Here is a 16,825-nt window from a genome sequence, read left to right as displayed (position 1 = left end):
CTCCCCCCACTTCCCAATTAGGATGTGAGAAACCGTCAACCAAGATTAATAGTTGCCCGGCTCCGGGGCAGGGAGACGAGCCCAGATTCTGGGGCGGCGCTGCAAGCTCAGCGCAGGCCAACCCGCGCGGGTCCAAGAGCACCACCTGCCTCCTCTATCCTTCCACTCCGCCTCCTTTTCGCCCGCCCCCACCTCCTCCCGCCCCACTCCTCCTGCTCTTCTAAGACTCCCAAGTGAACCCAACAATGGGGTCACTAGTGTCAGGATTGCCTGCTGAGTCTTCAACCTAGGCGTGCTCCAAAGCAAGGCAGGTTCTTGGCGTGTGAGGGAAGAAGGCGCACGCTCTCCAGTGGACACTCTCTCTTTCAGCTTTCCCACGGACTTGATATAGGGATTTCCGAACTTAGATCATGAGCTGACCAATGTTTTCTTGACATCCTCGCACCACCCTCGAAGTCAGTTTCTTTTATCACCACTCATTACACCTTGGCATAGGTTTTAGTATATGTACCCATATGCCATTTACCTTTATTTGTGCGATTATATGATTAATGTCTGTCTCCCCCACTAAGCTGGGAGTTTTGGGGCGGGGGAGGACCATGGTTTTGCTCACCACGCCTCTGGTGCGCATTTAGTAATTGTGTGCTGAATGAATGAGTGGGCAACAGGCTTGCTCCCTGTATGTTTATTGTAACATCTGCTTCCTGTGCAAGTCCCCTGCCCCAACACTCTAGGAGCACCTGCACTCTTTCTTCTACTCATATTACAATTGTAACTTAATAATTATTTCTGTGATTATCAGTTCCATGTCTTCTCCCCCTGGAGACCACAGTGTCCTGGAGGGCAGACTCGGGCACACACATAGATGCTTCCCCAAATGCCTGCCATTAGGAAACTACCTAGGCACTTTGACAGATTATGGCATCTGAGGGCTCAGGATCCTTCTGGCTCTTCCAATCCTCTTCTTCTGAGGATTTTGTGGCCTGGAGACACCAAGAGACTTGCCTGAGTTTAACAGACATCTAGAAGCAAAGCCAGGATGAAAACAACTTTCCTTTCTGACATACTGTAATCTGTCTACAAAGGTCACACCATGTGGGACCCAGAGAAAGCCCTTTGTGAATTCTGAATGTCAGCCTTGGGGAGCCTGCAGGGTGGCTCCAGGTATCTCCCTTTCTATGGTGATGATGGTGATCAGAACTAAGTCTTTCCCCCTCCCTCTTGGGTTAGGTGTTTGGGGCCCAGAGATGTCCTATACCCCGTGTATAGGAGAAAAAAATACTTTCCATTAACTTTGGCCTTGCGGTGGTTGCCCTATAGTCCCAACTACTGGGAAGCTGAAGCAGGAAGATTGGTTGAGCCCAGGTTGGAGGCTAGCCTGGGCAATATAGGGAAAGCCTGTTAGATAGATAGATAGATAGATAGATAGATAGATAGATAGATAGATATCAAGCTCAATTGTGGTTTCTTTACTTTGGATGTAAAACTAGGGGAGTCCCTCTGTCCAACCCTGGAGTTATGTGAACTGTCTCCAGTCTCCCTCCACCCCGGTAGCACTAGTGGAAAATACCGGGGTGCATTTGGGACCAGAAGCTGAAGAGAGTAAGGGAACTCAAGAGAAAGTGCTAAGACAGAGTAGGGACAAGGACCCTTCTCTACCTCTTCACACCCCTAGTGTCACCTCTCTAGAAGCCACTCACTCTAGGGAGGTGGAGCGAGAATGGCTTTGGGTATGGGGGGCAAGATCGATACATCACTAGATTTTGATGACCGCAGGCTTTCACCTTGCAGATAATGGGGTGAGCGGCGGTAAACTCTCCCCGACAGAGCGGGCTCCCCCGGCCTTAATGAGATAATCAATACTTGTTCTCGGCTTAATTTCCATCTAATTGCTCTTTAACGACGCCGGATAATGGGCCGCCTCCTGTGAGGAGGGAGCTGGCTGGGAATCCGACCCGCCCCGGACTCCTGCCTTTCCTCCCCCGGGCGGGGTGCCCTAGCGCAGGTGGGAAGGGGGCGCGCGGAGCTCGCCAGGGTGGCTGGCACTTCTTCCGCGGGTCTCCCTGCCCTCTCCGCCACCGGCCTACGGAGCTCTTGGCCTCCACCGGAGGGCGCTCCAGGTCTTTTGATGTAGGATCCCGGCCAAGGATCCCACTTTTGGCCTCGGAGCCACGCACCGCTAGACAAGCCTTTTCCTCTTTTCCCTTCCCACTTCAAAGAAATTTACAGGACGGTAGCCCCGGGGCTTAGGTAAGGCCTTAGGTTATGTGTTTCTGCGTCTAAGGAAGGCCCAAAGACTATATTTTCCCTTGCAAGAAACCTGGCAGGTCACCAGGATCATTCAAGCAAGGAAGGGAGGTGAGTAAGAATGAAAAGGGGTAGGCCCCTTGATGCAGACTCCTACTGCCCCCTCCACCCAGAGAGGGCCACCTGATTTCCATTAACACCACCCGCCCTGCCACAGGCACTCCAACCACCACAATCAGGAAGGCTTCTGTCAACCTCAGTAGCTCAGACTTTAGGTACAACTTCTCTCACTTCCCACCTGCCCGGCTCAGCGCAAGGAGCTGCTGGAGGCTCTCTCCAAGGCCTTTCAAACATTCTAGACTTCCAGGGAATTGACCCCTCACTTCATTTCTCTTATCTCCTCCCCCCCCCCACCTCCTGGGGATAGAACCTACATTCTAGGCAAGCGCTTTACCCCTGAGCTACATCATCCCCCACCCCCACCTTTTTTGGTGCTGGGATTGAACTCAGGGACAATTTTACCACTGAGCAACATCCCCAGACTTTTTTTAATTTTTGAGACAGGGTCTTCTTGCTAAACTTCCCAGGCTGGCCTTGAACTTGTGATCCTTTTGCCTCAGTCTCCTCAGTGGCTTCAGTGGCTTGGAATACAAGTGAGTGCCCCCATACCTAGTTTCTTGTTTTCTGCTGATGCCAAACCTGTAGCACTTTGGCCTCAGATGTTCCTAAATACTGTGACCTAGGATGTTGCACACAAGCTTCCGACCTCCTAATCCTCTGCCATATAGGCACATACTGACACTGCCCTGCACCTCTACAGCTTGGCTACTGAATGTGGAGTAAATTTATAAAAAATTTTCTGCAGTTTTGGCTCCAACTGCAATGAAGTTAGGCTGACAAAGAGATGATACTACTGTCAGGATAGTGTCATGGTTAGAATTATGTCTTGAACCTAGGCAGCTCCAGGTTCAAATCTTAGCTCCATTGATAAGCCTTGAGTGTGACAATGGACAAACTTGTCTAGAGATCTGAACCTCACTTAATAAGGTTAACACTCTACCTTGTTTTGTAAGTCTGAAACAAGCTAACATATGTAAATTGCTTGCTATGGTGCCTGGCACAGCATGGCCATTTGATAAATGGTAACTCTTATTATTATTGTGTATTAGAGCTGAAGAACTATTCAGGAATATGAATTCTAAGACTACAGGGGCAGGTAAGAATTTTAAATGATGGAAACAGACCAGGTACAGACTGTGGCAGTTTACAGAAGATCACACCTATCCAAAACAACACCCAATACTTACCTTTGGTTATTGTTGGATGGAACCAATTCCCATTTGTGTTTATTTTCAAAATAATCTGACAGCACTAGAGCTTAGATGTTAGCTCTGATATCTGCACTAGCTGGAGGTTCTTCATAAGACCCCTCAAACATCCTGACCTCCCAGGGAACTGACTTGCCTTAACCTCCTTCTCCCAGTTCATCTTCCTTTTCTGTCTATCTATCTTTTTCTTTTTGGTAATGATGATGGAACCCAGGACCTCCTACATGCTAGGCAAGCCCCTCTAATGCTGAACTACATCTCCAGCCCTTCTTATCTTTTCTTTTTATTATTTATTTATTTATTTTTAGTTGTAGTTGGACATAATACCTTTGTTTTATTTATTTATTTTTATGTGGTGCTGAGGATTGAACCCAGGGCCTCGCATGTGCTAGGTGAGTGCTTTACCGCTGGGCCACAACCCCAGCCCTCTTTTCTTTTTTTGTGTGTGGGGGTACTGGGAATTGAACTCAGGGGCACTCCACTGAGCCACATCCCCAGCCCTATTTTGTATTTTATTTAGAGATGGGGTTCTCACTGAGTTTTCTTATCTTTTTTTAAAAAACAGATGCAACATATTTTATACCTTTGGTTTTTTATTTTTATTTTTATTTTTTTTAAATGTTTTGGATGTTGATGGACCTTTATTTAATTAATTTATTTATTTTTATGTGGTGCTGAGAATCGAACCCAGAGCCTCACACATGCTAGGCAAGCGCTCTGCCACTGAGCCACAACCCCAGCCCATGGTTTTTTTTAATATTTATTTTTTTAGTTGTAGTTGGACATAATAGCTTTACTCTATTAATTTATATGGTGCTGAGGATCGAACCTAGGGCCTCGCATATGCTAGGCGAGCACTCTACCACTGAGTCACAACCCCAGCCTCCTTTATTTTATTTATTCATTTTTACATGGTACAGTGGATTGAACACCCAAGTGCTTCACACTTGCTAGGCAAGTGCTCTACCACTGAGCCACAACCATAGCCCCTTCTTATCTTTTCTTGATGCCAACCCTGAAGCACTTTGGCCTCATTGGATGAGACTTGCTCCTGAGTTAGTGGCATTTCTAGTCTGCTCTGCATGTCAGCCAAGAGCTTACTCTAGGGGCCAGAGATCTCCCTCAGGCAGAGATCCATGAGACTGTGATTGCATGGGAACTGTCTGTAAGCATACTTCTGTGTGAGCTGATGATAAGTAGGTGTCGTGGTCCAAGGTGACTACTCCTTGGCCAAATAATTAATTTCTACTGAATGTCTCACCTAAGCAAAGTCATCAGAAGATTTCTCTGAGATTTCATATATTGATGCTTTTTCTAGAGCCAAAAGTATGATGCAGGCTGCAGCCTTTTATGGTCTTCTTTCCTGGATGGAGAAGAAAATATCAGAAGTGGATTAATTAGTTTGGATATATTAGAGTGATGTTTGGGGGAAAGATCTGGGCAGGAAATAAAAATCTGGGAATTTAGTGGAAGGAATATGAGATCCTGTAGAGGTGTCAACAGAAAGTTATCTAATTGGCCTCACCAAAAGAAAACGGTCTTTAAGTAAAAAGTGAATGTAAGGTGAGACAAAATCTTTTTTTCTGAGTATGCCACAGTGAAAAGTGGATGTGGTGGTGCATGCCTGGAATCCCAACAATTGGCTAGGCAGCCTAAGTGGGAAGGATCACAAGTTCAAGGCCAGTAGGGGCAAGTCAGTGAGACCCTGACTCAAGAATAAAATTAAAAAGGACTGGAGATATAGTTCAGTGTTAGTGCACTCCTGGGATCTAGGTACAAAAAAAAGACTTGGACTTTGACTTTGACTAATAGTGCTAGAATTGGAATTATACCCTTGCCCAGTTTCCCCAACAGGTAAGTTCATAGTATGCAAATGTGTGTGTTTAGCTACAACAACTTGCAGCCTTTCCCATCATTGACCTTTGATAATAATAATCTTAAAAGGAACCATATATTAAATGACATTATATTTAGTATTGCTGATTCTACTAGCCTTTCTCTTGACATCAGCTTTAGTCTGTCACACCAAAAATGATCATTTATTCAATCCATAGTTATACCTGTCATAAAACTGAACTACATAGACATACACTGTCTATGTAAAAATGTAATGTAAATGTAATGTAAAAATTGGTGAAATCTAGCCAGGCCTAGTGGCACAGGCCGGTAACCCCAGCTACTCTGGGAACTGTGGCAAGAGGATCACAAGTTTGAGTCCAGCCCGGACAACTTAGCAAGACCCTGTCTGAAAAATAAAATTAAAAAGGACTAGAGATAGAGCTCAGTGGTAGAGTGCTTACCTAGCATGTGTAAGGCCTTGGATTTAATTCCCAGTACCAGAGGAAAGCAAAACCAAAAGTGACCTGGTGAAATCTTAATAAGGTCCATAGTTAAGTTAATAGTATTTTAGTAATGTCAACTCCCTGGTTTTGATAATTATGCTACGGTTATACAAAATGTTATTATTGGCTAGGCAGGATAAAGGGTATATGGGAACTTTCTCTTATTTTTGCAACTTCTATACAAGTTAAACTAAAATTATTTCATGATTAATTCTTTTTTTAATCTAAGGGAGGAAATCCTTTCAGAACCAGCCATCTTTATTTGTTCTAGTTATACATGACAGTAGAATGAATTTTGACACATCATATATAGATGGGGTATAACTTCTCATTCTTCTGGTTGTACATGATATAGAGTTATACCGGTTGCTAATCATATGTCCAATATGTGTATATATATGTCTGATATGTATATATGTGTGTGTATAGTAATAATTTCAATTCATTCCTACCCCCATATCCACTTCCCTCTAAGAACTACCCATTTTATGCCTAAAATTAAGAACACTGGCAATACCAAATGTTGACAGTGATCGGGCACTTTGGGGAACTCTCATTGACTGCTGGTGACTGTAAATGGATACAGTGACTTTGGAAAAAGGGTTCGGTAATATCTATTAGTGTTGAAAGTACGCATATCACACAAAGCAGTAGTTTTTACTCCTAGGCATGTCCCAATTTATATGTTAAAACCAGGTAAAATTATAGAATTTGAAATGATTGTCTAGCTGGGCATGATGATGCACACCTGCAATCCCAGCTACTCAGGAGGCTGAGTCAGGAAGAAGTCAAATTCAAGGCCAGCATGGGCAACTTATTGAGACTTGCTGCAAATATATATATATATATATATATATATATATATATATATATATATATATATACACATACACACACACACACACACACATACACACACACACACACACACACACAAATGAAAAGCGTTGGGGATGTTGTACAGTGGTAGAATGCCCCTGGATTCACTCCCTGGTATTGAGAGAGATACAAGATGATAGATACATAGATAGACAAACAGACAGATAGATGAAGGAAAGAAGGAAGCAAGGAGGGAAGGAAGGAAGGAGGCTATCTGTTTTCTAGGGAGAAAAGGAGAGATAATGATGGAGATGACAGGGTGGAGGCTTCAGGAAGTGTTAGCAATTTATTATTTCTTAACTTGAATAAGGATCCCATGATTGTTCATTTTGTACTAATTAAATAAAATATATGTCTCTATTTTGTGCTTCTTTCTGCTTGTCTGTTATACTTCCTGATGAGAAAAGTTAAGAAACAAAAAAAGAAAAGAAATGTAGAATGCTCTAAACATCCCTTCTAAGTTTGTCCTTATAAAAATTGGTTATCAAGGGGCTGGGGTTGTGGGGTTGTGGCTTAGTGGTAGAGTGCTCGCCTAGCGTGCATGGGGCACTGGGTTCAATCCTCAGCACCACATAAAAATAAAATAAAGATATTGTGTCTGCCTAAAACTAAAAAATAAACTAAAAAAATTGGTTATCAGGTTGGATGGAGCCATGATCTCCATCTCAAAGATGGATGAGATCCTACTCATAGGATGCGGGGAGGTATAAGTTCCTTTTTTTCAGGAAGAAAGGTAAACTGAAGTAATTATTAGCCTGATTTCTGTCTAGATGTCTTAACGTTCATTCAACTTGCCTTAATGCCTAAGTATTCCAGAGTCAGATCCTGGCCATTCTAGCCTTCATTTTGTAACATTACTTTTAGTTGAATTATAATGTTTACTTCCTATTTTGCTATCCCAACTTTCTATGCTATTTATCTCAACATTCTAATTTACCTAAAAATGTAGCCTCTGCTTTTTTATTATGAAAAATTTTACAAAATAAATGGTAGTGAGCCCTACACTCAACTATTTTGCAGCCTCATTCCCAAATTTAGTGTTTATTGATGATATACACTACATATATTTCACAGTTATATGTAACTGTGATATGTAACAGATCCATATGATTCTCTTAATCTTGTTTTCCGATACATATTTCTCACTCTGAGTTCACCTATTTGTCATAGTAGGTAGCTACAAAATATTTCATCTTAATTGTCTATGTTGAGTCCTTTTTTATTTATCTGATTCAAATATTCATGGGAAGCACAGTTCCTCTGTATCTATATCTAAGGACCATTCATTTCACTTCTTCCTCAGTTGCAACTCCACTACTTTACCAACTATGTCAAAAAAGAGTTCATAAAGTAGAGGTTAGAATGTGTGGATCCTCCATTTCTTACCAAGTTATAGACTGATTCTTATTGTTGTTTCATCTTATATTGTTCAATTATCTATAGCCCTTTTTATTATACTTATTTCATGGGTCAGTCATTGAAAGTGAAAATATGATAATCTGATTCCTAGCTATGATTCAAATGGAAAGCAAACTACAATCTATGCCTCATTCCTTTTTTAGCACAAGCATCTGCAGGAAAGTGGGGAGATGAAGCAAGAGCATCTACTCAACAAATTTTAACTTCACTTTGTTCATCTGAATCTGGCCTCCCTCATGTAAACGCAAAAGATGCTGCCACCTGGCTTCTCTCATTGCAGTACTCATCTCGTGTAGAGAATTCTTTTCTTTTGGCCCAACAGCAAGAACCCGGACCGTCAACAGTTCCAAAGTATGAATATGGAAAATCTTTTACTATTTACGATGTACAAAGGTGTTATTGTTTTGGAGCAGATGTTAGTGAATGTTTTGGAGCCTTAATGGATAAAATACCAAATGCTGAAGATCTGGTAACCCATTCGAACAACTTCCTTCTAAAATATTTTTACTCTGTTTCATTTCTGGGGATTGACCTAGGGTGCTCTACCAGTGAATTAAATGCACCAGCAATTTTTACTTACTTTGAGACCGGGTCTCGCAAAGTTGCCGAGGCTGGCCTCGAATTTGCGATTATCCTGCCTCAGCCTTCTGAGTGGCTAAAATTACAGGAGTGACTCTTTAAAAGTTAAAGCGGCTCCACTATATATACAGTCAACATCTTTGTTGCCTGCCTTATGAACCTTCATATTCTTGTCATAAGCTTAAATCCCACCAGAGGGCGCTCGTTCCCTGTCGATCTAGACTTTCATCAGCGACTCAGAAAATCCAGGTTAAACTTGATTTTAACATTCAGGAAGTCTTTCACACTTAATCCACAAATATCTGCTGAAAATTTATCGTGCTGCTAGTTTCTCATGATGCAGTGGTGTGTTAGGCACGATCCCTATTACTAGAGATTTAAACTGGAGCAAACACTGCTACGATAAAATGGGATAAGAGTTTTTGGATCCATGAAATTTGTTGTTTTGACATTAGCCCCAAGCCTATAGCAATTCACTCAGAGATCCTAGAGTGCTTCTGCTCTGTATCCGGGGCAACTATCTCCGCCCCCAAGGTGTTTTGTCAGTCGGGACCTCCCCTTATGCGGCTACCGTCGGCTACGCAGGACCCCTTCGGTCGCCTTTTCTAGCGATTCTTTGCAGTTCGCTGTTCGCTTCTGCCCCTATATCAATACTTCAATTGCCCTCCAGGCCAAGGACAAGGAATAACCTACAATTATCAGTGATAGATGGCGCCGCCCATTCTCTTTCAGTTTAAAACCCGCGGGCTTTTCCTGTTTGGAATTGCTAAATTTACCGACCTGATTCTCGCGACAGTTCCTAAACCTCGCGAGAAGTTCGCTTTTCGTCCCTCTAAAAGAGTTTGAGACCCTGCTGGTGGTGTACTTCTCGGTATTACATCTCGTCAGAATATCTGTGGTCGGGAGTGCCGTTTGCACAGCTTGGGAGCCCCCTAAGAGAAAGGCATGGTCGAGTTCAGATGATCTCTCAAGGCAGAGAACTTGGGTCTCCTCCAAGGCTCACTCCGGGGCGCACAGCGCATGCGCGGCAGATCCGCTGGGTGGACCCCCGCTGCTGTGAGGCAAAGGCTGTGGCGGCCTGGCCTGCGGGGCTGATCCTGACTAGATGACGCCCCTTCCCTGGCAGCAAACCGCGATTTCCGCTCCTATAAACTTAACTGCCGCGAGGCTTCAGAAAGCCTCTCGGGGTAGGCAGGGGCGGGGTCTGGCTGACCTGCGTGGGGTGGGCGGGCTTCCAAGGGTGCTCTCTTCCCCGCCCCCAGCCCAAAGTGCCACGGTGGCGCTGGTGGCGGCCGCGAGACTCAGTGCCTGTGGCCCTGCCAGTCTCGCAACGATAACCCGTAATCCGGACTGGGAGCTACACCCGCTGGGGAGGCGCCCAGCCCGCCTCTCCCCGCAGCAGCTAGTTAGCTCGGACCTCTAATCACCCCTCTCATCCAAGGACTGAAGCACCTGCCGGAAGTGGGTAGGGAGGAGGCCAGTTGTAGGCAGTCAGAAGTAAACGCCAAGAGCGGTCCGTGCCTGAGTGCAGAAACTGGGTGGGCAAGGCTACTACCACCTCCGGGGAAAGCCAGCCCAGGGCTGCGGGGAGACGATGTTGGCTTACCCTGCCTTCTAGGTGCACCCAGACATCGACGTGAAATGCCTTGGCACCAGAGCAGCTGCTCTAACCACCCCCTGGGACTGTAAACTCAGATGGGACAGGACCAAGACGTTAAGCCAAACTTTGAACTTCCCATCCATCCTTCTACCCCCACTGCCAGTCTCCAGCTCTCACACTCCTCCTTCTTTCCCAGCTTCGGTGTCTAGTTACGGCTCTTCTGCTCTCTCTTTGTGGCTTTGGACCAGGTTGGAAGGAAATGGCCCGGGACGGTCCCGTGCGGCTGCATAAAATTGGCAGCTTCAGAATTAGGGGGAAGGAGGGTACGCGACGTCGAGGGGCGGGGAAAAGGGGTGGAGGAGCTGCTTTTCGAATCCAAGCCCTTGGGCTCTCGGAAATCTTCAGGCTTCAGGCGGGAGCAGAGGTGGCAGGTGGGCCCAGCCGACTGTGCACCTCTACTGTTTCCACCTCCTGCTCTTTCGGACTGGATTCACCAAGCTGCTCCTAAGGGCCTAGTCCGGGACAATAGGTGAGTCCTTAGCCCCTGGCCACACGCGAGGGGCATCCCTCCCCTTCCCAACCCCTTTAATAGCTTCTTACATCTGGAGCTGGCCGTTCTCATCCATTTCTGGAACAAGGAGCTGCAGAGTTGGGTGGTGTATGGAAGTGGTGCTGGTGGTGTTTGTGGGTGTGTGTGCGCATGTGAGCCCTTTTATCTCCCATCATCTCTCCTTTCCTGATTCCCCAGGCCCCAAGAGCAACCCGATCGGCATAACTGGATAACCGCTAGGGATTATTAGACATCTGTTAGGGAACTCCAAGATAGCAGGGGAGAGGGTATTGCTAGGATCAAGCTTTGGTATAAGGAACAGTGAGGCTAGTCTGTATGCATAGGCATTGTTTCCAACTTCTTGACCTGGCTTCCCTCTCTAGCAGGGTGCCACCAACGCTCTGATGCCCCGAGTGCTCACAGGGCTTCCAGCTAAGCATGCTGCAGTTGCCTTGGCGCTGCCCCTTCTACTGCTACTGCTGGTGGGGTGGATGCCACCACCGATCAGCGCAAGGCCGTCCCCAGGCCCGGATTACCTGCGGCGCGGCTGGCTGCGGTTGCTAGCGGAGGGCGAAGGCTGCGCTCCCTGCCGGCTAGAAGAATGCGTCACGCCTCGGGGCTGCCTGGCGGGCAGGGTGCACGACGCGTGCGGCTGCTGTTGGGAATGCGCCAACCTCGAGGGCCAGCTCTGCGACCTGGACCCCAGTGCTCATTTCTATGGGCGCTGCGGCGAACAGCTTGAGTGCCGGCTGGACACAGGCGGCGACCTGAGCCACGGAGAGGTGCCGGAGCCGCTCTGTGTCTGTCGCTCGCAACGCCCGCTCTGCGGTTCCGACGGCCGTACCTACGCCCAGATCTGCCGCCTGCAGGAGGCAGCCCGCGCTCGGCCCGACACTAACCTCACTGTGGCGCATCCAGGGCCCTGCGAAGCCGGTACGCACGGCCCAGGACCCTATCCCTGGGATTGGGAATTCCTCCAGGCACTGCTTCCCGAGCCCCGATGGCATTGGTCTCTGGCCGGTGGGGAGAAAAAGATGAGGCCCAGGAGGCCTTCAGTCTAGTGTTAGACCCTGCTCTGGCAACAGGGCTCTAGGCGGTTGCCTTAAGGTGCGGGTCCTGAGCTTTGTTGGCAGCTTTGCGTACTGAGCTGCCTGAAATCCTCAGACCCAACCGGCAGGGAGGGAGGAAGCACGTAGTCAATAACTGGTTCAAAATTAAAAAGACCCCCAGACTTTTCCTAGGCCTCTGGAGCTTAGACAGCTAAACAGAGATGCGATCAGTGTTTCTTTGTTCTTATTTTTGTTGTTGTTGTTGTTTTGTTTTTTGAGGGGGTGGGTGCGGAGTACCGGGATTTCTTTGGGAAGAATCTTAAAGCACTCTGTTAACCAAACTCCCTGCCTCTTTCCTTTCTCCTGCGAATAGGGATTAATGAAGGGGGGGGGGTGGGGAATCATTTCTCAGCTTTCCCTCTAGTCACCCTGGGGACTGGGGCCATTCAAGCTTTTAGTTTTCTTTGGCGGCTTCAGCAACTTTCGCTTCCTGAGCCACTACTGGTTCTGGCTTGGCTGGGCTACTGGCAAAACAAACACAATAGTGGGGGGGGGGGGGGGTCCCAACAATTTCCTCAGCCTCCTGGAGGCTGCTTGGTTTCAGGTTCTTCCACATTAGCCCAGGTTCCCCGCTGGTCCTCTTCCCCCTTTAGTCCCCCTTCCCAGCCAAGGCTGGGGTGGAGGGAGGGTTGCTCTTCAGGCCTTTGAGAAGGGACTGGTTACAAGAGAGGGAAGGGGAGAGGGTGGTATTAGTTACAAGCACAGCAGGAAAGGGGCCCAGCAGAGTGCAATGAGGACCAGGGAGTAGTCCTGGACTGAGTGCCTGAAAGCTAAGATGTAGGTCTGTGTACTTGTTTGTGCAATTTGTCTGTACAGTGCTCTGTGTGTACATGTGTGCATGTCCATCTTTATTCTGCATTTGCACCCTCATATGTACCTGTATCTACATTTGTATGTATCTGTGTATACATGCCATGTTTTATTTGTGGATGTGTATTTAGTTCAGCATATATTGTGTTCCTTAAAATACATGTCCACAAGAATTGGTATATTGTGTCCTTGCTGGGCAAGATATACCATCCTGTTCTCAGGCCTCCCACCTTCACCCCCTAGAGCCTCAGATCATGTTGCAGCCATATGACATTTGGAATGTGACGGGGCAGGATGTTATCTTTGGCTGTGAGGTGTTTGCCTACCCCATGGCCTCCATTGAGTGGAGGAAGGACGGCTTGGACATCCAGCTGCCAGGCGATGACCCCCACATCTCTGTACAGGTAGGGGCAGGGAGCAGAGGTTTCCCTCAAGCATCCTAGACCTCTCTAGACTGACCTTGCTGACTTTGCCTCTGGCTCTAGTTTAGGGGTGGACCGCAGAGATTTGAAGTGACCAGCTGGCTGCAGATCCAAGCTGTGCGTCCCAGTGATGAGGGTACCTACCGCTGCCTTGCCCGAAATGCCCTGGGTGAGGTTGAGGCTCCTGCTACCCTGACAGTGCTCACACCAGGTAGGGGGGCGTGGGTGGCTGTGGGAGGCTGAGCTCTGATGGTTGAATGGTGTTGGATTAGGACCCTCAAATGTGTATAACAATCCACATGTGTGTAACAATCCACATGTGTATGTTTATGTGGGTGCACACAAGCATGGTCTTCCCATAGACTGATCTGTGTGCATCAGCAGCCTCTCCCCTGTTCTCTCTCTTTTGTCCACATGTGTGTTTGCAGATCAGCTGAACTCTACAGGCATTCCCCAGCTTCGATCACTGAACTTGGCTCCAGAGGTGGCTGAGAGTGAAGAGAATGAGGATTACTACTAGGTCCAGAGCTCTGGCCCATGGGGGTGGATGAGTGGGTATAGTATTCATCCCTGCTTGAGAAGACCTGGAAGAGACCTGAAAAGGGCGAGCGAGCAGAGAGCATACATGAAATAACTGCAGACATCAGAATCCTCTTTCCACCAGACTTCCCTCCTTCCCTGCTTAGCCAGTTTCTCCTAACTGCCTTTTCCCACAGACCCTGGTTCCTGCAGTTGTTTTCCGTGTTCCCAACCTTTGCCTAGCCTCAGTTTATTCTTCCTCAAAACTCATATTCCATCCAGGCATGGTGGTGCATACCTATAATCCCAGCCAATAGGGAATCTGAGCAGAAGGATCACAAGTTCAAAGACAGCCTTAGCAACTTAGCAAGGCCCTGACTCAGTGGTTAAGTACCCCTGGGTTCAATCCCTGGTACCAAAACAAAACAAAACCCTCATATTCCAGAAGTTTTCCCTCTCACCCAGATATTAACTGTAGTTCTTTTTTGTTGTTCACCATCTGTTGTACAAGAGAGCACACTGAACATGGTTTAGTTCAGTGCAATAAAAGGGGTAGGGCCAGCTCCAAATCTTGAATCATTCTGTTGTGGACAAAGCCTACCTAGCACAGAATTAGGCACAATAGGCAACAAAAAAGATTTATAAACCAAAGTACACAGCTACAGACAGTTTTGGCAGATGTGCACTTGAAGACCCCTGGGAGGCCTTTCATGCTAATGGGACTCTGGCTTCCAGAGCTCTGTGTATCCTGCTCTCTAAGCACATGCCTGCCAGATGAGAGAAAGCTTGAGCTCTGGCCTACCCTGTCCTCTAGGGAAGGAACCTGAAGCTTCTGGTTAGTGGGAGGATATCCCTTCATTGGGGCTGGTGTAGAAATAGGTTACTTGTCCTTCTGTTCATCTTACTCTGGTTTCCTCTCTGGCAGAGTGGGGAACCAGGTCTATGTGGGTGGGACCCCAATATGAAAGCATAAACTAGATAGAGGAGAGGAGAAGTTGGGCCACCAGCTTCCACAGGAATCTATCCATTTTACTGCTGAACTCAGAGCCATGGTAAGCCTATTTCTAACTGCCCCAATTACAACCTATCTGACTTCAATTCTGTCACAGAACCGCACTCTGACTTCCCAAATCTCTTGCTCACATTCTCCTTACCTACCCCAGGGACACTGGGGAAGTTATTGAATGATTGAAGTAGGGAATGGAAGCTTAACTCAGCAAGACAAGATGCTTTGTGTGTGTGGATAGGGAGGGCCTCCTAAGCTTCCGGCTCCGCCCTAGCTGGCGCCACAACGGGAGGGACCACTTTTGGCTTAGCGTCTCTGGGGCCCATCGCAGGGAGCAGGGAGCCGTGTCTCTAGGGATAGGGTTGATCCAAAACCCCAGCCCCAGGGCTTGGCTACCTCTCCACATCTACACTCTACTCTTTCTTCTGCCTCCGCCTTGTTGTGGGCCCCCAAGTTGGAAAATGGTTTTTATTTCTGAATCTTTGCTGGAGCCCGACAGCTCCTGGAGTCGCTCAGGACCACACCGGGTAGGGGAGGGGCTGGGTACTTGGGGCGAATTCCGAGGCAACCACAAAGCAGGAGTCCGGTTGTGAGGGGTGGGGGGAAAGCGCTCATTCTATGTGGGGACCAGAGGAAGGTCGGCTCCTCACTGTAAGAGGGGACATGTGTCTGGGTCCCTGAGCCAGCCAGGGAATCCCCTTCTAGGCTGTTCTTCGTCCAGCTGGACTCAAGGCGCCCCCTGAAGGCCCAGGGGTCGGACAGCGTCCACCTGCAGAGCTGAGACTCCTAGCCGAGAGCCCCACCTGACCCAAGATGGTCACGCGGGACCTGGGGATTCTGTATTCCTCAATAGCGTTTGCAGAGTTTGTAGGTTTCAGGAGTAGCCTCCTTGTAGCCTCGGTTTCCCCCTTTGCCGCCCTGCTGGCTGGTGCCCCGCAGCCTTGAATGGGAGGAACCCCTGCTGTGCACCGCCTCCATCTTCCCCGCACCCCGCCTCTGCTGCAGCGGATGGCCTTTAATAACGTCTGGAAAGTGACACGCGATTTATTATTAAAGTAATGCGGGCGCAGGGACGGTAAAGGTTTAATAAACGCGCTGAGATGCCGAGGATTATTCACCGCAAATAAATGAGAGAGCGGGTGGTGTTTTAATAAATAATTTCCCGGGGCTCCCAGGGGAGGAGAGGGGAGGAGGACGGGGGAAGCTGAGCGACTGCGGGAACTCCCGGCTTCGCCTCCCCATGGGTTTCCAAGCCTTCTTGCATTTTCCTTCCTAGGTTGCTCACACCTAGATGTTGAGGTTCCAGGAGAGTGCACTCTCCTAGAGTAGCCCAAGACTGGAGGCGGGAGGGGCTGTACTTGCCCCACATACAAGATTTTAAGTAGTTTGCCTAGATAAAGCTAACATCTTCCTTTCAGCATCCACCCAGAGATGGGAATCAAGACCTGAAAGGAGCAGGCAGGGTTAATAGCAACTAGTCCTGTCTCTGGCCTCCCTGCTTTTGGCTTTTTTGGGCTAGGTGTCCAACTCTCCCTCATCTAAGGCAGGCTATGAGGAGTAAGCCAAAAGGGGCTATATGTACAAGTATGAAAATGACACGTTTTTGCAAATGACCCTGACTCTGGTTCTGTCCTTGGACCATCGGGGAATGGGGCCACTGCTCTCGCTGCTTCCTACTGCAGACTCTAAGAATCCTCAGCTGTCCTGGTCTGAAATGAAGGTGTTTGGGCTTAGCTCCATCCTTGGCTTGCTGGTGACAGATTCAAATTGAGGATTGGGCAGAACTAGAGCCCCAACGGGGAGTAGACATCTTGGAAGGAAGTCTGGAGTCCCAAGAGGAGGAGCCTGACTTTGGAGAGGCCAGAATTGCAGATTTTTGGGACTGAGGTCGCACTTATAAGGCTGCTGGTGGTGGAGGGGGAGCTTAAGTTACATCTGACTTTGCATATTTTGTATCTTGGAGGGAAAAAGCGACATCTCTGGCAACACTTGGGAGTATAGGAAGTAGGGAAAAA

The 16,825-nt window shown here is 47.7% G+C and overlaps 1 protein-coding gene across 3 annotated transcripts; it reads left to right on the top strand.

The window, feature by feature from the left end:
* The first annotated feature begins 9,728 nt into the window (after nt 1–9,728).
* On the top strand, nt 9,729–14,373 carry Kazald1 (Kazal type serine peptidase inhibitor domain 1). Of its 3 annotated transcripts, none has more exons than XM_071610983.1 (6): nt 9,729–9,981; nt 10,800–10,923; nt 11,328–11,877; nt 13,107–13,267; nt 13,349–13,496; nt 13,714–14,373. In XM_071610983.1, exons 3-6 carry the CDS (start codon nt 11,349–11,351, stop codon nt 13,803–13,805), a joined length of 930 nt encoding a protein of 309 aa, XP_071467084.1. In that variant the 5' UTR covers nt 9,729–9,981; nt 10,800–10,923; nt 11,328–11,348; the 3' UTR covers nt 13,806–14,373. The 3 variants fall into 3 exon arrangements, with proteins under 3 accessions (XP_071467084.1, XP_027786175.1, XP_027786176.1); XM_027930374.2 differs by having other exon boundaries at nt 10,413–10,923; XM_027930375.2 differs by lacking the exon at nt 9,729–9,981 and having other exon boundaries at nt 10,034–10,923; nt 11,331–11,877.
* The last annotated feature ends 2,452 nt before the right edge of the window (nt 14,374–16,825 follow it).

This window comes from Marmota flaviventris, chromosome 4 (genome assembly GCF_047511675.1).
Source record: "Marmota flaviventris isolate mMarFla1 chromosome 4, mMarFla1.hap1, whole genome shotgun sequence".
Lineage (NCBI taxonomy): Eukaryota > Metazoa > Chordata > Mammalia > Rodentia > Sciuridae > Marmota > Marmota flaviventris.
The sequence above is the reverse complement of the archived record's forward strand: the minus strand, read 5'-3'. Positions and strand labels throughout refer to the sequence as shown.